The 22,303-nt window shown below is 47.7% G+C and overlaps 1 protein-coding gene across 2 annotated transcripts in view; it reads left to right on the forward strand.

Annotated features, from left to right (window-relative positions):
* The window catches only part of Gsdme (gasdermin E), a 61,228-nt gene that overhangs the window by 34,981 nt on the left and 3,944 nt on the right, over positions 1–22,303 (forward strand). The window contains exons 4-9 of one of the 2 annotated variants that reach the window (XM_005366618.2): positions 2,974–3,145; positions 4,855–4,975; positions 10,449–10,613; positions 12,269–12,396; positions 13,971–14,172; positions 17,003–17,076. In XM_005366618.2, the coding sequence (XP_005366675.2) occupies positions 2,974–3,145; positions 4,855–4,975; positions 10,449–10,613; positions 12,269–12,396; positions 13,971–14,172; positions 17,003–17,076 (862 nt within the window). The remainder of the gene's footprint in view (positions 1–2,973; positions 3,146–4,854; positions 4,976–10,448; positions 10,614–12,268; positions 12,397–13,970; positions 14,173–17,002; positions 17,077–22,303) is intronic. The other variant, XM_026788980.1, reaches the window with a different exon arrangement.

A 22,303-nucleotide genomic window follows, 5' to 3' on the forward strand; every position in this document is an offset into this window, starting at 1 on the left:
TGTTTGTAAGCTCTAACAGCTTTTTAAAAATTGATTTTTTTAGTTCAACACATGTGACGGGCTTCATCTGACGGCAGTTAGGTTTCCCTCCACATAAAACCACACCATCTGCATGCACCTAATTCAACTGTCCTCTCTCCCTTGCCCAGTTGCTCCTGCAAAGATGTCAGTGGCATGGGCACCCTAGTCTTGCTCCTGATCTCAGAGAAAACACAGGCAGCTTCTCCCTAGGCACTGTGATTGATATGACTATGGGCTGTTCACTTACTGCTCTTACTGTCTTGAGGTGTGCCCGAGTCTACACCCTGTCGGTGGAGAGTTTCTCTATTTGCACAAGGGCTGTTGAAGTCACTTTTGTAGAGACAGCTGGGCAATGGCAGTTCTGCTGGATTCGTGCTTTTGCATTGGCTATAGTGCCTGTTGACCACCCAGTATCTGCAAAAGAGGGGAGTCACCTGTTCACCATTCACCAACTCAAACATCAGAATCCTTCTCCTCCCTCTCCATCTTCAACCTGTTTTCTTCCCTCCCTCTTCCTTCTTTCCTACCCTTCCTCTCTCCCTCCCTTTTCCCTCTCTTCCTCTATTCCTCTCTTTCTCTGACTTATACACACACATGTACACACACACGCGTGTGTGCACGCACGCACACATGCATGCACGTGCACACACATGAAAGCAATTAGGTAGGGAAGAAACAGACCGAATTTACCTATTCATTCATTCCCAGGATGTTTTCTGAGCCCGCTCTGGGCGCTGAGTGCTGGTCCAGCCCCAAGATAAGCAGAACACAATAGACATGGTCTCCACTCCATGGAGTTTCTACTCTAGACTGAAGGTGTAGGCAATGAACAAAGGGAGACCACGTGTTCTTCTTTTGGGGGATCACTTAAGTACCCTGGGGAGTGGTCCTGACCTCTCCCTGGGGGTGGGGTCAGGACCTGGCCTGCTGGGATTTGAAGTCTAGACCAGGCCTGGGGGGCTGGGATAGATGCAAGGGACTGGGACCTACGCTCCCAACCTAACAGTGTGTGTGTGTGTGTGTGTGTGTGTGTGTGTGTGTGTGTGTGTGCGCAGTACACATACAATGTGGGTGTGCACATGGGTGGGGATCCAAGGTTGGCATCAGACGTCTTCCTCAATCACTTCATGTTATTTTTGGAGACAGTCTCTCAGTGAACCTGGAGCTCACTGATTTGACTAAATCGGTTAGTGTAGGGGCCCGCCCTACAAGCAAGGTGATTGGCTGGGGCTTCCCCTACAGGTTAACCAGTAAACTCTAGGGGTCCTCTTGTCTCTACCTCCCCAAATCTGGGATTACATCATTGTGGGCACACTAAGAGCATTTTACATGGGCGCTGGGGATCCAATTCAGTCATTCTGAATTAAGGAGCCATCCCCCAGTGCCTCGGCCAGCAGCTTTATTAAGAGCCTGCTTTGTTTCACATAGATATTATGGTACTTTTGCATTGCCCTAGCTAATGGAAGACTGACCAGTGTTCTGTATGTCTTTCTTTTTATTAGGGAAAATTATAAAATGTGCAGGTCTGTCATTAAGTGTATATTAATTCATTAATATATTAATTCATAATATAATATTATATAATAATATATAATATATACTATTATATTATATATTATACTATTATTATATAATATTATTATATAATAATATTATATAATAGTTATATAATTAATTAATTAATATATTAATTCATTGCCACTAAGTACATTCTCGCTGTGGTGTAGCCACTACCACTATCCAGCTCTGGAATTTTCCACCACCTCAAGCTAAAATTCTATAGCCATTAAGCAATTAGTTTCCCCTGATTCCCCCACCTTCCAGCCCCAATGCTCCATTCTCCATAATCATTGCGAATTTGTCTATTCCAGATCATTCCTAGACATGGACTCTTACAATATTTGTCCTTTTATGGAGGCTGACATTGCTTAGCATGAGGATAAATTCCTTCACATTGTCGCATTTGATGGAGCTGACTCCTTCCCATGGCTGACTAGGCCCACGGTGTATATGAGCCACTCTGTGTCTCTGTTCATATGCGGATCATGGGCTGGTTAATGCCAGCATCAGCTGGATTGTCCACTTCAGGGATACTTCCAAAAACCTGGAACCCTGAGTGTACCTAGGATGGTCCAGAGGCCCCTTAGTGGCCAGACACAGGTGCTGAGCTTGCAGGTGATAAACCTCAGCTGTCCTCTTAGCCTAGGGTGAGCCTCTTCTTCCCATGCTGACCACACCTAGGATCTGGTGTTCTTCCTGCCCTTCCACAGCTATGGTGTTAACTGGGGTCTCCAAGGAGCCTATGTCACCATTGGCTTTTAAGCGTCAAGTTATAGCTGGAAGTGAGGCCTGGCCTTGAAATTCTATAGAATTTTAAGTGGCTCAGGATGGGGGAACCATGCTGGTGGCCTGGGGCAGCACATACCAAATGGCTTCCAGTCTCTGTGATAGAAACCCCACAGAGGGGTTGTGCTACTTCCCACAGTCCCTTCTCAGCCCCAGTCTGGTCTCCCACCACCATTTGCTTATTAACAGCCCTTCCCCACCTCTCCCCTGTGAGAAGACGCTGTGCTACATAAGGACCCTGTGCTTGAGGGAGAAGGCCTAGATATAATGTGTGCTACCCTTCTGCCCACCCCGGCCCACCCAGGAGGAGGGGTTTCCATTGTTCCTCACTGAAACAAGTGTGGCTGCTGGGGACTTAGTTAATAAGAGTATATAATTCTTTGGTACTCTTCCACTGTCCAGCCTGTCCCTCAGCTGGTCTGAGTGGCCGCAGGAGAGCTTGGCTAAGCCCATTCTTAGGTAACCTGCCTCCTCGCTCATCACCAGGAAATGAATGAAGCCTGATGTTCCCTGTTCTCTCTTCCAGCCAGAAGAGGAGATTCTGGTCCCCGCCTCAGTCAGTCTCTTGGAGCTATGGGGCTACTCATGACCATTTTTCTTTTTCAGAACGGTTAATCTGGAAAACCCAGTGCTGCAGCAGGTGCTAGAGAGGAGGAACGAGGTCCTGTGTGTGCTGACGCAGAAGATTGTGACCACGCAGAAGTGCGTGATATCTGAGCATGTGCAGACGGAGGAGAAGTGCGGAGGCATGGTGGGGATCCAGACCAAGATTGTGCAGGTGCCGTGTCCCAGCTTGGGGACCTTTCCTGGAGTCACCCTCAGCTAGAACTTGTTCTGCAGGGAGTTAGAAATGGGACTCAAGCTGGCTCTAGTAAACAAGATCTCCCTGACTCAGGCAGCTGAGCTCTTTCAGGCATCTGGTCTCAGTTACTGTGGGACCCAAGACCTGAGGGGGTTTTGAGCCTCGGTCCTTCCAAGAAAGTTATGAAGTAGCAAGGAAAATAATTCTATGATTGGGAGTCACTGCAACATGAGGAAGGGTCACTGCATTAGGAAAGCTGAGAACTGCTCCAGTGGCTAGCTGGGTCTGGACCAGGCACGGCCCCTTATGGAGGTAGAGTGCTTCTGTCAAGGAAATTGTTTAGCCAGGCACTAGGTGGGCCAGGAACAAGAGGATCTGTCTGTCTATCATTTACTGTTTCTTCCAGATTCCAAGCTGACCCTAGAGCTGGTTCATTAGCCCTGAACTTCCTACAGCTGACTTCATGGTCTCTAATCGTTAACAGTTTCTTTCTGGGTAGTGCTGGCTTTTTCTAGAAGATTGTATTTGGCAGGGGCTGGTGGACATGTAGTCTAAGTCTAGGTCTGGGGCTGCTGGGTCGGCAGGTGAGCAGCTGGACTGTAGAGGGGGAAAGACCTGAAAGAGGAGGCTTCAGCTGGCCCTGTTGACACTTCGGCCTATGGTCACCACCTTCTGAAGCTCTGGTCCTGGGAGTTGGTATCCCAACTGCTGCTGCTGCTGCTTCTTTTGAAGCAAATCCTCGTGCCAGGGGCAGATGGCTAAGCTGGGCTGTCTGTCTCTAGTGACTGGCCAACAAATAGATCTCTGGCTTCCTGTTCCTGGGTGTACTGCAAGAAGGTAGATGTGTGAACAGCTCAGTGAGCATTTTCCATCCCAGCTTTATCCTGTTGAGATTTTCTCTGGGATTTTAAAATAGTTTCTCAAAGCCTCAGAAGGAAATTGGAAACTGATCTTGTTTACCTGCAGTCACATATCCCTTAGCTATGCTCTGAGTTACACAGCACCAGGTAATTCGTTGGTGGTGATGTCACACCACAGAGTAACTTACACAGGCCTAGATGTCTGCGGGGGTTCACGGTGGACTTGTGGGATGCAGTGAACCTAAGATGCATGAGGTTGCTGCCAGCCTAACTGAACACACAGCTTATAATTTCCTTCCTCCCTCCCTCTCTCCCTTCCTCTCTTCTTTCCTTTCTCCTTCCTTACTTCCTTAAGGAATATACTCTTCAAATACTGTAAGATGGTTAAAGATCTGGCCTAGTGTGCATGAGTCAGTAGTCTAGTCGTTTATCCTTACCATGTGTTCCGTGCTGACAGCGACTATAGGTGCCCAGGGGAGCTGTTACCAGCATCGCCATGACACGAGTGATGCACTCTGCAGTGGTGTTACAGTGCTCATGATGGGACTAGGAGGCAGAAACTTTTTGGTTCCATTAATCACTTTAGTGTGGGACCACAGTGGCATAGTAATTGGTATGTTGTCAAAATGTGTCCTGTGTCGTGGCTTCCAACGTCATGGTCTGGCATCTTACCCACACCACCAGGTACCAGTGCTGGCTGTCTCCTTCTCTTTCCTTAACTCTGTGGCTATTTCCCCAGAATTCTTAGAAGGCTGGGCCTAGGGGTGACAGGAAGAAGCCAAGAGTCTTCTTGAGTATTCAAGGGGTGTATGGTTTTGCCCACAGGTGTCAGCGATGGAGGATGGGTCTGTCATCAAGGACTCCAGTGTGGTGCTGGAGATCCCTGCCGCCACCACCATTGCTTGTGGCGTCATAGAGCTGTATGTGAAACAGGATGGCCAGTTTGGTGAGTCCTCATGAGGTATATGCCCTGGTAGCAAGAGAGAAGAGGCAGGTAGCAGAGGTCTATGAGAGTGTCATAGGATCTGGGGGGCACTGGGGAGTTGGCTGCATGCACCTCCCGCTCCTCAGGCATCACTGCGGCTGTGGGAGGAACATGGGCTCTGGAGCCGGCCAGATATCCTGTGAAGCTGTTGAGTCTTCCCCAGGTTAAGGCCCGGTGGAGTTACATTTAGGTTGCCATGACAAAGCACCATGCCCGAACAGCTCACAGAAGAAAGGGTTTGTCTGGGCTTACAGGTCAAGAGGGATGGAAGGCCATCGCTCTGGGGGAGCAGCAGACACGACAGCAAGAAAAGGATGCTGAAAGCTCGCATCCTTTACTGCAAGCATGAAGCAGAGGGAGCTGGAAGTGGTGTGAACCCCTAAACTCTCACATCCCACTCCCAGCGAGCGACACACTTCCTCCAAGGCCACAGCCCTCAAACCTCCCCAAATGGTGCCACCTACTGAGGACTAAATGCTTAAGTGCCCAGGATTGTGGGGGACATTTCTCATTTAAACCTCCACAGGCCACCTACCCAAAAGGGAATGAGCGTCCCTGGTGGCCCTGGGTGGAGCTAAGCTAGTTGAGGTCTGGGAAGTGCCCAGGATGGTGGTAACTCAGCAACCACCCTGACTTCTCTGTTAACATTGTCCTCACTGGGGCTCCATGCTCCCTCCCAACACAGAGCCCATACTGCAACCTGACCTTGCTCTGGCATCACGTGTCATTGTTATTGGTAGAAGAAAATGAGGGCTGTCCTTTCTTAGAACGTTCTGCTTACTCTAGATCAGTGCTTCTCAACCTGGGGGTTGCGACCCCTTTGGGGGTTGAAGGGCCCTTTCACCACTGGAAAATACAGATATTTACATTACAACTCACAACAGTAGCCAGCTTCCAGTTATGAAGTAGCAGGAAAAATAATGTTACGGTTGGGGCCACCACAACATGAGGAACTGAATTAAAGGGTCATAGCATGAGGAAGGCTGAGAACCACTGTGCTAGCTGATCAAGGCCCCTTGCCTCTTCCCAGCGAGACTGCTACCTGACGGCTTTGTTGGGAGCAAGAATGGAGAAATGTAACATCACCAACCGTATTAACCCTTCTGGGTAGGATAGTGATATTATGGTTTTATCTGTTGGAAGGTTCTTCTGAAATGTCTCCGTTGAATTGTCTGTCTGAGGTTTGCTTCCAAAATGGCATAGGGGAGCGTGTGTGCTGGGGGTAGAGGTAAAGGCATCAGTTGTGACAGTCAGTGCGACAGTCGCTGAGTCTGGCCGATGAGCAGCTATGGTCATTGTAACTGCGCATGCTTGTTTAGTGTGACCTCTGACCTCGAGAACAGACTACGCAGTGCCTGTCTGCCGCCCTCCTGCCTGTCTTTGGTGAAGTGGGTAAGGGGAGTAGACCTCTGTGAGACCCTGCAACACGCTGTCCAGCTCTGCTGCGCAGGTGGGAAGCAGATCACTACTAACATCATCTAACTCATGTACATTCGAGGGTCTGAGCAGGCATGGGACTAAACACTGACCCCCTCCCCACCCCCCCCCCCGCACTGGCTTGCTCATCCAGCCAAAGAGAAGCCTGTGGGCCTGAGGTGACAGAGAGAAAGTGGCAGTTTTAAGAAACCAAGACTGTTACGTAAGGGAAGCTCACTGCATCTAGTTCACAACATTTAAAAAAAAAAAGTTGAATAGTCTTATGTAGCCCATCCCGGCTTTGGACTGGCTATGCTGCCGAGGATGGCTTTGAACTAACTCCTTACCCCCCTGCCTCCACCTCTGAATATGGGATCACAGACTTATGCTACCACCCTCAGATGCCCCCCAACACCCACGCACTACTTTCATTTTTCTCCTCCTTTTTCTTTTCCTCCCTCCTGCTTCTTTCCCTTTCTTTTCTACTTTCTCCTTCTTACCCCCATCCCTGCTCTGCTTGTTTGCACTCAAACACCTGAAGGTGACCCGATTGTTCCCAGTACCAGCCTGTGATAAGCCGTGTTGCTGTGCACTTGTACGGTCCAGTCGGATGTGAATGCTTGCTCTGGGGGCTTCGTAGGTAGATTTGACTGATAGATCACTGTGTTACTTTCCCATTTTCTTGAGGCTGTTGGGAAACACTGTAAGTATCTAAGAGTACAATACTATGATAGCATATCCACAATGATTACCCCAACCACACTGATTTACCCAGCCAGTGCGTCACATAATTGGTATGTATGTGTGTGTGTGCTTGCATGCTTGCATGCTTGCATTTAGGTTATATTAGTTTTAGTTGGGACCTTTGTAAATGATCACATTTATTTGTTTGTGTTTCTGCGTTATGTGAGTGTGTGTATGCATGCCATGGCCTACCTGTGGAGGTCAGAGGGCAACCTGAAGGAGTCAGTTTTCTCCTTCCACCATTTGGGTCCTGGGCACACAACTCAGGTTGTCAGGCTTGGTGGCAGTCACCTTTACCCACGGAGCCACCCTGCTGCTACACATTTATCATTTTCGATAAGAACGTCTGATAACGTCACAGGCTGTTTTGCAATCTGCACTGCTCTGTTAACCACAGCCAAGTCCGCTTCCTCTACCCAGTGGAGGCTGTGCTCCCCGTCTGCCCAGCGTGTCTCTTTCTCAGTCTCAGGGAAGCGCTGCTCAGCTTTCCTTCTGGAAGAGCAGCATCCTTTAGACTTGGCGTGAGTGAGGGAACATGCTGTTTACCTTTCTGTGTCTGACTCAGGTTCCCCCTACACTATTTCCCGGGTTTGTCCATGTTGTCCTACACGATAGAATTTTGTTGGTTCAATGGCTAAGTCATACTCCTTTCTGTAAATGTGCCGTGTTCTGTCCGTCTGTTGCTGAGCACGAAGTCAGGTAACAATGCGGCATCACTGCTGATACTGTGAATGTCTTTGTTTATTTTGTTGTTGCTGATTTTGCTTTTAGATTATTTTATGTGTATGAGTATTTGACCTACATGAATGTATATTCACCATATGTATGCCGGGAGGAGGTCCCAGAATCCCTGGAACTAGAGTTAGAGACCATCGTGTGGGTACTGGGAATCAAACCCTGGTTCTCTGGAAGTGCAGCCAGTGCTCCTGACTGCCGGGCTGCAGCCCTTTTATTTCTCATTCCCCGGACTCCCATCTCCACTCTTTTAACCCTAGCCTTCATTTTAACCCACACATTTGTTCCCATGGTAACAGCATTACTAATGCTTGTTACAATTCTGGATATTTGATGACAGCCCTTCTGTCATAGCTGGAACTTTGGGTCATTTAGGCAGTGTGTTTCTGTTTCCGCTACTTCATAGGTCCTGACGATCACTATTTTTCTCTACTTCATGAGTTTCACTGTTCTAGAGTCTACATATGAATGCAATCTCACAGCGTCTGTCTTCTTGTGTCTGGGGATTAATGCTTTTCAGATCTCTGCATGGGTCTCCTTTTCGTGGATGAGTACTATTCCATTGTGTGCACGTAACTGCAATTGTTTTTATCAACTCAGTTCTAGTACATTTTAATTTTTTATTTAGCTACTGTGAATGTGTCATTTCTCTAAGGTCCTTGATCACGTGGCTCATGTGAGGGGATGGCTATGAACTCTGGGAGGATCCTTGGTGCTAGAGACCAGGCAAGAAAAGTTCTTTCCTGTCAAGCTGCCTATAGCTCATTTGGGGTGGCCTGTTTTTCCCAGGGGCTTCCCTTTTCATGCTTTCTGATTTCTGCTGCCCCCCTTAATCCCCATCACTGTCTTTGGCTCATTTCCCATGCCCTGGCCTTGGAGGCAGCGCCACACCTTTGCACGTTGTGACTGGGTCCACACGACTTAATACCTGCTTTTCCCCTTTGCTACCCATCTGCATTTCCTATCACTCCACACGGAATGTTCTGATGTAGTCTCATCAACAGACCTGTGGGAACTGGAAGGAGATGCCTGCCCACACTTTCTGCCTCTGGCAGGGTTACTGTGGATGGCTTTCCTAGCTGTCCTATAGGAGCTGGAAGGAGATGCCTGTCCATGCTTCTTGCCTGTGGGAGCTGAAAGGAGATGCCCATTCAAGCTTCCTGCCTATGGCAACGTTACCCTGGATAACCACCCTAGTCATCTTGTAAGTCACTGTGAACCCTCCTCCACCCTGGTGTTCTCAGGTGCCATGAAACCTCCCTTACACACCTCTCACAGGTCTAATCAAAGGCACCATCCATCACAGTGGAGCTGGGTTTGCTCTTGGGCAGCAGCCATGTGCTCATTCCGCAGTGTGAATCCTCCAGCTATCTGATGTCCCCAGCAGTGACACTGTCCTCACCCTGCCTTCCAGTCCCACGCTTCTGTCTGGGGCTGTGGGGACTGAAGCAACTCCCTTCTCACCCAGCATGTCCAATGTCTTCTTCTGTCTTGCAGTGTAGTTAGTAGTGAGGATTTGAAACCATAATCGGAGCGTTCCATTCACCTGCTCAAACACTATCTGCGGTGCCTCTGTTCCCAGCATGAACTTTGCCACACAAGTATCCCCAGCTTGATCTCTTATCACCTACACCACTGTCGTCTGGTCTCCCCAAAGTTAATCCTTGTCTGGAAACACCCTGCCACTCTCGAGCCCTGTGCCCCAGTGCTCTCCTTGTCTAGAGTATCTAGATCCTGGCCCAGAGAACTTCTGCTGGAAGGTGGCTGCTTGGGTTCTGTGATAGTCAGGAGCCCTTCTCTGGTTCTCCTTCGCCGTGATGTCACTAGGATGTGGAACCCAAAGGAGTTTACAGTGAAGGGATGTGAATGTGGTGGAGAACAGAAGCTCAGGTTTTCAGACCCTTTTCTGAAGTGGTGGCACACCCTCCAGGAGACGTAAGGTTCCTCCTCTTCTCAGAGGACAAGGACACAGAAGGAGCCTTTGGGTACTCCTAAGCTTGCTCTAGTGCAGACGTGGGGCTATTTTGTCTGCCAAGCGATGCCTCATCAGACCTAGTGTGAAAATCCTCAGGAGGGCAGACATGGTAGCATATGTCTGTAATTTCAGCACTTGAGGCTGAGGCAGGAGGATCTGGGGTTAGAGGTCAGGCTGGGCTATATAGCAAACCTCTTTACTAGTTCTTTTTCTGTTGTTGTGACAAACACAGTGGCCAAAGACAACTTGAGGGAGAGTGTCCTTTGGCTTCTAGTACCAGGTAAAGAAGAGTCTGTCATGGAGGGGCAGAGGCTGAGATCACACTGGATGATCATAGCTCAAGGTTGTACCTCTCAAACGATGCCACCAACTGGGAACCAAATGCACAAATGATGATCCTACGGGAGATACTTCTCATTCAACCCAGACTGTCTCAAAAAGCAGATGCAAAGACACAAACGCCTTTCTGTAGTTTTTTAGCACAGCCTGAGCTATGGAAAGGTGACGAGATGTGGGTGAGCTGTGCTGACCCATGTCTGGTGTGGGCTTTTCTCCCCACTACAGAATTCTGTCTCCTCCAAGGGAAGCATGGTGGCTTTGAACATGAGAAGAAAGTTGACTCTGTCTACTTGGACCCCTTGGCCTACAGAGAGTTTGCATTCCTGGACATGCCGGATGGGGGTCAAGGGACCTCTCCCCAGGATGGGCCACTACACGTTTTAAAACAAGGTATGGCTTGCAGCATAGTTATGGACAGATAGAGAAGTGGACCTCTTTCCCTAGAGGTGATGTTATCTTCAAGATCCCCTTGGATCTTAAGGAGGGCCAGTTCTTGGTTACTATTTTGAAAAATGGAAAGAGACCCTAAGTGGGTCAGTGTGGGAGGCCAAGGAGTGTGCTGTCCAGGTGCCTGGCAGTTTTCTTCCCCTGGACCACAGAACCTGACTACTGAGAATGGCAGTAATGAGCAGAGTTGGGGACCCCAGGGTCTCTGTCACTTCTGCCACATCCTGGGCTTTAGTGCATGGCAGCTGCTCTTTGTCAGCATGGTGAATGCCACGGAAGTGCCTCACCCACATGACAGAGGGGCCATACCCCTGAACTGGCCATAGCAATTCTCTTTGCTCCACACAGCTTGTTGCTTCAGAACTGGTTTGCTTTGCTGAATGCAGGAGAGCAGTGTGCAGTAGGGGGAACTGGGTGAGGAAAAGGAGAAACGAGATGAGGTCAGAGCTCAGAAGCCAGGGCTGGCTCAGAATATGTTCTGCCTTGTATAGCAAGAAACGAGCTTCCTCCCTGGGGCTTCAGTGAATCCCTAAGCAGAGGATGCTGTTCCTGTCACAAAATGTCAGTGTTGGAGGACAGGGTGATGGAGACCTGGGTTTAAGATAGATCTTTCCTGGGACAAGAGTTGACTAAACATGAGGTGTCTACTTATAAGATGTAGTTGTGACTGAGCTGGAGTTGCCCTGCAGAAGCGGGTGAGGCAGGAACTCCCTTCCTCCGCTCCAAGCTGAGCTGCCCATCCTATTGGCTGGGTACCCTAGGAACCTGGGATGGTGGCAGGTGTAGCTGGACCTTTGGCCTGGTATTTGAGTCCTCAGATTCTAGGTTAACCAGGACAGCCCTTCTTTTTAGGCAGAGTCTGGAGAAGACTGAATTGTGTTCCAGGGGAGGGTTTGAAGATGTGGCTCAGGACTTTTTTGTCAATTGCTTCCTAGACGTCCACCAGCAAGGCCATGCATTTCTGTATCAGCTTGCAGCCCTCAGAAGGAAAGCACTATCCCAGCCCATCTTTTTTGGATTAATTTACTAGGAACTTTTGACTGTCCTCAGGAAAGAGGACTATAGGGCACAGGCTCCTAGGCCTCCTGTGGAGGGTGTAAGTGGCATAGCAAAGTGCACTCTGTGCTCATCTTGAGCAGGAGTGGAAGGCACGGGGAGGGAAGTGGAAGCCATGTTTGCTGTGCATGTTGAGTGCTGACCCTTTCACCATGCACTGAAAAGGAAGCATGCCAAGCAGCAGTGCATCACTAGACAGTGCCAGGAAGGACGTGTTTGGGGTCCAGTGTGGCTCATGCTTATTGATTCAGTCTTGAGGAAGTATTCCTATAGCTACCATGCCAAAGAAGAGCATAAGTGGCTTCCAGGAACTACCTGTTCAAGCTTAGCACTTCATGGGCAGAGACAGGTGAGGCCTGGGGTATCACAGTGGGCTTCCCTGTCTCTGTTTCCTTTCTTGTAGCTTCCTGGATTCTTGAGAGCCACCCAGGGTACTGTGTATCTCTGAGCCCCACAGCTGACTCTGAACCTGGAGTCCTTTGGAAGGACTGGGAGGCAGGTTGGGAGCTAGGCCTGACCCTGCATCTGCTCTGCTTTCACAGCTGCTGCACACCTGGAGAGAAGCTTCCATCCCTTTGCAGAGTTACCTGCCCAGCAGCAGATGGCGCTGTTCTGCCTCCTGCAGACAGTCTTGTTTGACGAGGAACTCCTCAAGGCTCTGGAGCAAGTGGTGAGGCAGCAGGGGGTGGGGGAGAAGAGGGGGTGGAGGTGAGAGGTGGGGAAGCGTGTTGAGTTTGGGTCTGTACCTGGTTGCTCTTAGAATGTGCACAGGCTAGACTCCTTAGGATGGCTTTGGGATAATTTGAAATTAAGTTTTACCATATAAACTTGTAGCTGACATCAGGCAGAGAGGAATAAGTGACTTTCTTAGAGCTATAACACATGACCACAGGCTTGGGGCTTTAAAATATCAGAAATTACTCTCTTCCAGACCTGGAGGGCAGAATCCAGAATTGACAGTGGCAGCAGGCCCATACCGCTCTGAAAGATCCCGGGAAGAATCCTTGTCCCTGCAGTTTCTGGTGGCTCCTGTCATTCTTTGGCTTGTAGCTGCTCCACTCTTACTCTGTCCTGTCCTCCCTTGTTTGTTGGGGTCTCCTCTAGACACACACTCATTAAGGATCCCCATTACTAGGTACAGGGTGCTCTTGCTTTGAGACTCTCACCTTATTGATGCCTGCAAAGACTCATTCCAAACAGGCCCCATCCTGAGACTGCAGGGTGACACTCTTCACAGGGAAGAGGCTATGTGATAGAGCTGTCAGCCGGCGGTCCCATTTAGAACAGATAAGTAGGTATTTATTGCTGTTTTGCAACAGCCAGATTTTGAGGGAGATGCCAGCTGCTTATGAGCTCAGAATTTTTGTTCTTAATGAGGCTGAAACTTTGAAAATTTTCTTTTCATTGGGATGTTTTTTGTCCTTCTTTTCCTATACTGCTCAAATGATTTAGGTGTCCAGAGAGCCACTCATATATTATCTTCCCTCTTGATCTGAGACTGTGTTGGAGAGCTTGGTAACCAGGGGGCAGAATTGCAGTTGTCCAAACAGTCCAGTTTGCCTTCAGGAAGGACACAAATGTTCCAGTCCCATGACTTTTACTCCATAAAATAGCTCCTTCCTAGGGGAAAATGTCAGGCTGGTCCCTTGTGGAGAGAGTCGCATCTGCCCTGTCCGATGCTGGCAGAGCATCAGCTTGCTGGTGGGTGTCAGAAGGGACATGGCATACTTATGGAGTACAGCTAGCTCAGGGGTCAGAACAGGCTCATGGGCAGTGCCATCCCACTCCAGAGCAGCCCTGTGAGGAGGGACAAAGTTGCCAAGGCAGGCTGGGGACACACTAGGTTTAGAGGTCTGTTTCTAGTGTGAGATCCAGGAAGGAATGTTGCTTTTATGTTCCATTCATCAGTTTGGTATGTAGCCGCTTCTCCCTGGTGTCTGGTAAAACTCCATAGCCTGTCTTGGTCTGAAAGGTTCTTTCTGCCCAACATTTCCTGCATGACTCTTTTCCTTTTCTTGGGGGAAGGATAGCACTTGGGCAAGGCTCACCTTAGTGTGTCCTTAGGAGGAAATTTAAGCTCATGGATAGCATCAAAGTATAGGAAAGGGCCCAGTGCTTGCTTTACCTGGAGGTGGTGAAGTGCATGGGGTATTGGGAAGGTGGGAGTAGGGCTGAGGCTCAGTTGAGCTGCATTTCAATGGGTTCTAGCTTCACCATAGTCTTTCTTCCCCTTCTGCGTTGCAGTGTGATGATATGGCTGGCGGCCTCTGGTCCTCTCAGGCTGTCTTGGCGATGGAGGAGTTGACAGACAGGCAGCAGCAGGACCTCACAACCTTCCTGCAGCTGGTGGGGTGCAGGGTACAGGGTGAGCGTCCTGGCCCGCAGGATGAGGTCAGCAACCAGAAGCTCTTTGCAACAGCCTACTTCCTGGTCAGTGCACTAGCAGGTACGGAAACCAAGACAAAAAAAACCAGGGTAATGTCTGCCATGACTGGGAAATGGTGTTGCTTTCTGTATGTGCCAGGGACACAGAAGCGATGATGACCAAGGATGCTTTGGTACAGTTGTCTTTCTGTATGTGCCAGGGACACAGAAGCGATGATGACCAAGGATGCTTTGGTACAGTTGTCTCCTTCCAGTCCTGAGGATAAGAGGCGGAAAGCCAGGGAGAACCCTGCCACACTCCGAGGGACGACTGTCTTACGCAGGGAGGACTACCTCTGGTTTCCTCACTGGAAGTCCTTTTCAGAATGCAGCCTGTGATCCACATCAGGGTCATCTTCCTTTGGAGGTGTTTGTCCTTTCCTTCCTCCTTGCACACTTGTGCCCCCCTCAAGGTGCCTCACGGTTCAGTGTAGTGGTGTGTTGTGCACAGGCGAGGAGGCAGGCTGTGGCTGTGTTTCTGCATAGGTCTTAAAATGGTTTCCCAGGAGGAGTGGATTTTAGTTACTGTCAAGCAGAGCCCACCATGCAGGAAGGTCTGGTGGTACCCTCTGTGAAGCAGCTGTAGCTATATCTCATCCTTGGAGGCCCAACTTCCCTCCAATGCATGCTAATAGGCACTGGGGTCCTACAAAGGGAAAGGCCCAGGGAACCTTCAGTGTTTAAAAAATGAATCAGAAAGAATGTTCCAGCTTGATGTGCTGATGGATAAATCCTGTGTCTTGTTCTAAATCAGAGAAAGCCTTTGAGTGGCTGACTGAGACCAGATATGAGACATAGGCTCTGTGAAACTCCACCTAGAGCTAGACCCATGTTAACAGTGAACATGCTTGAGTATAGACTTTCTGTCAGTTTGTGAGAAGGCTTCTTATATATCCTACACTACTTAAGCGTTTCTATGTAGAATAGCCCACGGCTGACAGACTATACCAGTCACACTCTCCCTGGCCTTGATATAGTTCTGTTGCTGACCATACAAGGGGTTATAACACAAAACTTATTCCCATTTGGAAGCTGGATGCAGGGGAAGTTTTATGTGTAGCCAGCATCTACATCAACCCTGCTCTTTCCATTGATGTTATAACAGCAGCCACAAAGGTTGGCTGATTTAAAGATCTTTTGATAGTATTCTAGTTAACCCTGGACCCTTCTTGGCCAACTCTTCCAGACAGCATGGTGTCCTAAGATCTGGGGATAGTGCTGGAATAGAAAGTAGTTCTCTTGAGCCCTGACAGTGTTTATTTGGCTTTATCCTGCTTAGCTGCTTCCAGCACTGCCTGTCTCCCAGAAAGCTTCCTCTGCCCCTTTGACCATGAGCAAATCTTGGCAAATCCAAGATCTCAGTACCACAGAACCTCATTTGTAACTGAATCGCTTTTTCCCTGACTTCCTGGGCAGCCTTATACTGGGCAGCCAGGTAGTTAGGGGAGGACAGAGCATGGCTGGCCTAGGACATGCACCAGGGAGAGCCCTTTGTGATGTGCTCACAGCTCTGTTAAGCACCTCTAGGGATGAGGGATGCAGTAGTGATTTCATGAGGCATTCTGGAAGGTGAAGGGGTTGAAATGTGTCAATGCCTGGTTGACACTACATGCCCTTCTCAGCCCTGTGCCTTCTATCCTCTTCTTGAAGTGGAGTGAGGGCCTCCTTGGGGACATATGAAAACTGTGAGCTTCCTCAGAGGCAGGGGCATGATCACACTGGAAGGTTGTGTTAGGTTTCTCTGGTGGGATCACCTAACAGGGCTGCCCCTTCCTTCAGCAGCCTTGTCCTTTTGTCCTCTCTGGGTCACAGCCTATGACATGTCATCTGTAATACAGCTGTAGGTGGTCATGAAGTTCATGAGTGGTCACTATATCAGGTGACTTAGTAGCTCCAAGGTAATGCGCTGAGGATTAGGTTCATCTCCAGCTCTTATTTTATATGGGAAGTATTGTATAGATGCATGAATGGCACTGATTTGAATTCTCTTTGGCAGGGTAGTCTGGTGTAGCTCTAGCCTCTCACAATTCTGTCCCAACTTTGTTGTGTCACTGATTAGCCCTGTTGGAGCTTTCTTTCCCAAAGGGACTGGTGGCATGATGGAGCCCTTCATGTTTATGTGGTGTATATGACATGTATTCCTAAATACCTTCTAGTGTGTAAAATTGATAGGTTCCTAGAGAATACTCCACGCTATGGTCTTGAATGTTTATATGTTACATATTCTCATGCCTGTAAATCCCAGTACTTGGAAGAGGCAGGATTATTGCAAATTCAAGGCTATTCTGGGTTACATAGCAAGAATATGTCTTAGAAAAGCAGAAACAAAACAAAGCTTCCTGATAGAAGCTCCAGCCTAGTTAGCTGGAATGGTTCTAACCATTCAAGCACTGCTTTTTTTGAGCCAATTATCCTTTCCCAGAGTCCATGCCCTTCTTGCTAACTAGCAAATTCAATGTCAAAGAACATCTTCTAGTGACTAGATTCCCAGGGAGAACCCTCAGATCACCAGCACTGCCTTCAAATATGACACACTCTTGTTCCTGACAGTCTGTGTAGCTCTGGCTGACCCAGAACCCAGAGATTCTGCCTCCCAAGTGCTAGGATTAAGAGTATTCCACCACTCCTAGCCCAGTCACACTTACTTTAACTGGTGGTAGCAAGGTAATGAAGTATAAGTTGGACACCACCTAGGGATGGCCGAACTGTTCTTTCTTTTTAATATAAGGGCTCACAGGCCTGTGATTCTTCTGCCTAACCTCTCAAATGATATTCCAACATGCGTCACCATGCTTGGCTTCCACAAACTTGTTTTTGACAGTGACCATGACCATGATGCATGTCTTCTACAGAAATGCCAGATAATGCCACAGTTCTCCTGGGGACTTGCTGTAAACTTCACATTATTCGTACGCTGTGCCACCTGGTAAGGAACCTTCAGCTGGGACAGTGGGGTGGAAAAGACTAGGGATGCTGAGGGATAGATGCTATGCAGCTGGTATAACACCTCTAGTTTCTCAGCTTGAGTGTGTAAGCACATGTCATTAACATATGGGTAGGGGGATGTCTGAGGTACAGAGCAAAGTGTTCAAAGAACTGGCTAGCAAAGCAGCCTTGTGTGCCAACTCCAAATGCTGTTCTTTCCTCAGTTTGGAGACTTTTGGTACCGAGAGGCCCAACACCCTGCTGTTGGCCACTGTAGTGTGTGGCATGGTTTGAAGCTGCTTTGTGTCACATTTCCCAGAAAGCACTCAGGGCTGCTCTCTGAAGGAGACATAGCTTCTCCCATCCTCTTACAGTATCAGTACCACTGCAAGAGCAGGAGATCAGTAATGAGTCTAACCCCAGAGTGGAGCAAGTTCTCAAGTTCCAGAGAGGGCAGTTAGCAGAGACCAGCAACAGGCTGCCCCAGATTGTCCAGAGGCAGCTTCTCTCACACAGCCTGTGCTGGTAGAGGGCCCTAGATCACTTGTTTTAAAGTCTGGTATAGTGCCAAGCCCCCATGTTACCTCACAGCAAAGCTGGCAATGCAGACTGCCCAGATAGGCCTTCTTACATTCTGCATGTCCTCTGGGAATACCAAAGCATATAGGTGGTCTTAGATGTTCTGTATGTAGGATGTGTCAGAAGCCAGGATCACTACGTATCTTATCACATAGCTGGGCTGGTGCCATCAGAACTGACCACAGAGTCCGTGCCCCAGGGGATACTCAACTACTTGGAAACATGCCACCATATCTCAGACCAGCTGAGGGTGATGGCTGCTTGTGTAGTTTGATTACAGAAATGATATAATTGTACTAATTGTATGAGATGATGAGCAAAACAGCTCTGTTCCCTCTTGCAGCAGTGAGTGTTTAGCATTTCCAAAGTCTGTTTCTTGGGTATTTAGGGACTAATTGAAGCCATTCAGGAAATACACAGAGAAGAAACTTGTGCTATGGGAGCCAGGCCCTAATGAACTCACTTAGCACTCTTTGCAGTGAGCTCTGGCTCTGATTTTGGCTGATGTTCCAGGACCAGCCAGGAACCAGTTCCAAAAATGGATGGACTCCTGCTGCCTGCAGATGCACTTGCCTGCATTTGGAGCTGCTCAGCAGACAAAACAGGTTTCTTAAAAGGAAGATTGTCCTAGGTGTCCTCAAGTAATCTCTGTAGATTTCCCACTTCAAGACTGGAGTATTGTGTACGTCTTAAAGTGACTTACCTAGAAAAGTCACACAATCTACCCACACTCCGGTTTGAAGGTCCAAGTGATGCTAAGTCTTCTTTAAGGTTTTGGACAAATTGTAAGATACACTATTCACATGCTGTGGACTGGTAAGAGGGTAGATTTAAATCAGTCAAGAAATCTAGAAAATAAATATTCCCAAAGGATGCAGAGTAGCCAGGGCAAAGGTTCTTGAAGCAGAAAACAATTAATAAATGACAGTACCTATACCTGAGTTCACCCAAATACCCGAGAAATTCTAATATTGCCATTTACAATAATAAACAAAACAACCAATGACCAAGTGGTGGCAATGGTGAGTGTGTACCTGCCCCAGAGCAAAGAAAAAACTGTTAGCAAAAAAGTGACTGGAACATTAAACGATGTAGGGAGTACCTGTTGGACATAACCTGCCCTTCACTAAACCTGATGCTGTCTGGAGAAAGAATGGAAAATGGCTGTAGGCCTTATCATTCTGCAACTGCCCAAGCCAGAGGACATACAGCTTAATGTTCACTCTGAGAAACCGGCTTGTTTAAACAGGGCTCCAAAGAAGGTGATCACCTTAGTTGGGCCTCCCATAATCAGCAAGACTCTTACCTTGTTATGGACCCTTTGTCCTGTGCCCACACTGGGTGGAAGGCAGTGTTGAGAGCATTTTGCTACTTCAGGCTCTGAGGTACCATAGTCATATGCATGGGGGCCATCTCCTCCTCACCCTACAACCTTGAGGCTGTGGGGCTGTAGATGCCTGTGAAGGCCTACCCTCACTTGCACCTGTCTATCACGAGTTGGCCAAGTTTCCAGGTAGGTCCCACAGCTCCAGAAATCCAGCAATCAGGGCCCCAGCTGTCAGTGATACTTGCACCCAATGACAGTGAGAACTTTTTGTGCTTACAGCTTTGGAAATGTAGCTGCTGGTGCAAAAAGCCTCAGCACTACTCTGGCTTGTAGCTGGAATCACATCTGTGGTCTTCAGCTTCATGGCAAACTATGCCACAAGTTGGCCACTCCACTGCTTTCTCTTTGCATGATCTAGATATGTTTCCACCCTTGCCTTGCGGCCACAGACACCAAACAACAGGCTTGCATACCACTCTCATATTAAGCCGTGGCACACAGGGGAATTATCCCCAAAGTCCTGCACCTCTGAACATGGAAAACAGAACTATTGGGAAAACCCAAGGAACTTAACTTCCATAGTCCACTGACTTTGGATTAGAGTTGCTGGTACTGAGTAAAACTTGTGCTTATCACCTTGGTCCTGGATGAGCTATAGTCTCGATCCCACACATCAACAAAAGTGGCCATAAAGCCCCAGAGACTTTAACCACCCCCAAAGGACTAGGGAAGAACTCCTTTATGTTTCAAAACCTTAAATCCCATGGTTACTGGAGATATTTACCTGGTAAGACCTGGAGAAAGGGGCTGGTTCCATCCTGTGGCTCTAGAATTGTGGGTGTTGGTGCTACAGACTCAAGCATCTTCTACAACTCATGATGTGTTCTATGTTCACCTGGACAGACCTAGGGATAGCTCTTTCTGAATCTCATACCAATGAGTCCATAATGGCTGAATGCACTCTTGGAAGCCTGTGTTTATGGCAAAGCCCTACTGTGGTCATCATTGTTGCTGTACCCCTCGACCCTAATGATAGGAACCAAATGAGGCACCGCACAGCAGCTACACGGTTGAGTTCATTTGTAACTGAAGCCCGGGCACCTATTCAGCTGACAAAATGAACAAAACTTCCTGCAGAAAGTGCCTCAAAATATTGGATGTTCCACAAATGTACAGGATACAGAAAACAAGCCAGCCACAAAGAGGATAGCTGTTCTCCTCTAAAAATAATCTCTGAGAAGGAAGTCTGAAGAGTTTACAGTAATGATCCCAAGGAAACATTAATGAGCTCCAAGAGAGTATAAACAAAGTAACACAAAGAAGCAAAAAGCAATTTGGGATATAAATGAGAAATTAAGAATTAGAAATCTTAGTTAAAAAAATAACAAAGACTATTAATTCTGGAGCCAATATATCCAATCAGTGCAATAAAACACACAAAGCTCTGAAAATAGGAAGTAGCACAAGGAAACACTGCAGAACCTAAGGATAATCCTTCCAATTACTTCAGTAAGACAAGGGGGCTGGTGTGTGTAATTGAGAAAAGCTACAAGGTATCTAGGACAGAAATAGGTGAAAATATTTGCACTGTGGGGATTCCAAATGGGGAAGAAAAAAGGCATTTAAAAACTAGTTTCAGCTGGGCGGTAGTGGTACATGACTTTAATCCCAGCACTTGGGAGGCAGAGACAGGCATATCTCTATGAGTTCGAGTGGAGGTCAACCTGGTCTACAGGAGCTGGTTCCTGGACAGGCTCCAAAGCCACAGAGAAACCCTGTCTCAAAGAAAACCAAACCACAAGAAATCCATTCACTGATGTATGCGTATGTGGTGGTTTGAATAGATATGCTCCCCATAAGACTGACTCATGTGTTTGAACACTTAGCCAATAGGAAATGGCACTATTAGGGTGTGGCCTTCTTGGAGGAAGTGTGTCACTGTGGGGGTGGGCTTTGAGGTCTTATATGCTCAAGCTATGCCTAGTGTGGTACACAGTGGATTCTGCTTCCTTTGGATCAAAATGTAGAACTCTCAGTTCTTTCTCTATCACCATGTTTGCCTGCACACCACCCTTCTTCAGCACCATGTCTGCCTGCATACCGCCATGTTCTACCATGATGATAATGGACTAAACCTCTGAAACTGTAAGCCAGCCCCAATGAAATTTTTTTTCTTTTAAGAGCTGCCATGGTCATGATGTCTCTTCACAACAGAAATCCTAGCTAAGACAGCATATTAAAAGGAACTGGAGAAAAAAAAGCAACTAAATAGAAACCAAAAGTAAGCAGAAGTTACACTCATAATCTCACAGGGTAAAGTGGACTTTAAACAATCAGAGAGAGAATGCAATCACTATGTATTCATAAATAGATCAGTTCAGCAACCAGATACAGAAGGGCAAATACATATGGGTCCAACATTCCCAGTCCAATAGCCAGAACAACTGTAGATGTGCAAGGGAGACGAATACAGGTATAGTCAGGGACTTCCCTTCCTTTTCCACTTTGGGCAGCACATTTAGACACAAAATGAAAGAAACACTTCAGTCTAAACACATGAGTGTTACCAAGTTACAGGGCGTCTTAACCAGCAGCAGTAACAGCAAACTCATTCTTACTAGAAATATGTACTACTCAGGACTAGAACATGTTAGGTCACAAATAAGTCTCAATGCATTTTTTTTTTTAATTTGAAGAGTGTAAGAGTTGGTTTATTGTAAAAGAAATCAAGAATAACCAGTTGTCCACATTCTACCTATGACAGCTAAAACACATTAAACCCTATTATATCAGGAATAAGAAAGGGCACAAGACAGACTACATAGAGGCTGTGAATCAAACTCAGTTAAAGGGTGCTCAGAGTTCTTGTAGTGGTACAAGCGATTTGATGACATCAAGGTACTGTCAGGCTCCATGGGGCTGCCAGACATTGGGGTGTAACTAGCCAAATTATTTTGAGACAAATACAATGTTCTTTGTTTGTTTGTTTTCGGAGACAAGGTTACTCTATATAAAAGTTTTGGTTGTCCTAAACAGTTTGGAACTAGCTCTGTATATCAGGCTGGTCTCAAACTCAGAGATTCGCCTGCTTCTGCCTCCCAAGTGCTGGGGTTAAAGGTGTGCACCACCACTGTCTGGTATATACAATGTTGTGGGTGAACTTGAAGAGGAAGAAGTCTGTAGGTTTCTATCAAGGTCCCACCCTCCTCTAAGCTAAAGCCAGTCTGCTGATACATAGCATGTAATCTTTTGCCCTTGGCGTTTTACCCTTCAACAGCCTTACTATCTGCATGTTAGCCACATGCTGCATTACCCATCTGCT

Source organism: Microtus ochrogaster, unplaced genomic scaffold (assembly GCF_000317375.1).
Source record: "Microtus ochrogaster isolate Prairie Vole_2 unplaced genomic scaffold, MicOch1.0 UNK11, whole genome shotgun sequence".
In the NCBI taxonomy this organism is placed as follows: domain Eukaryota; kingdom Metazoa; phylum Chordata; class Mammalia; order Rodentia; family Cricetidae; genus Microtus; species Microtus ochrogaster.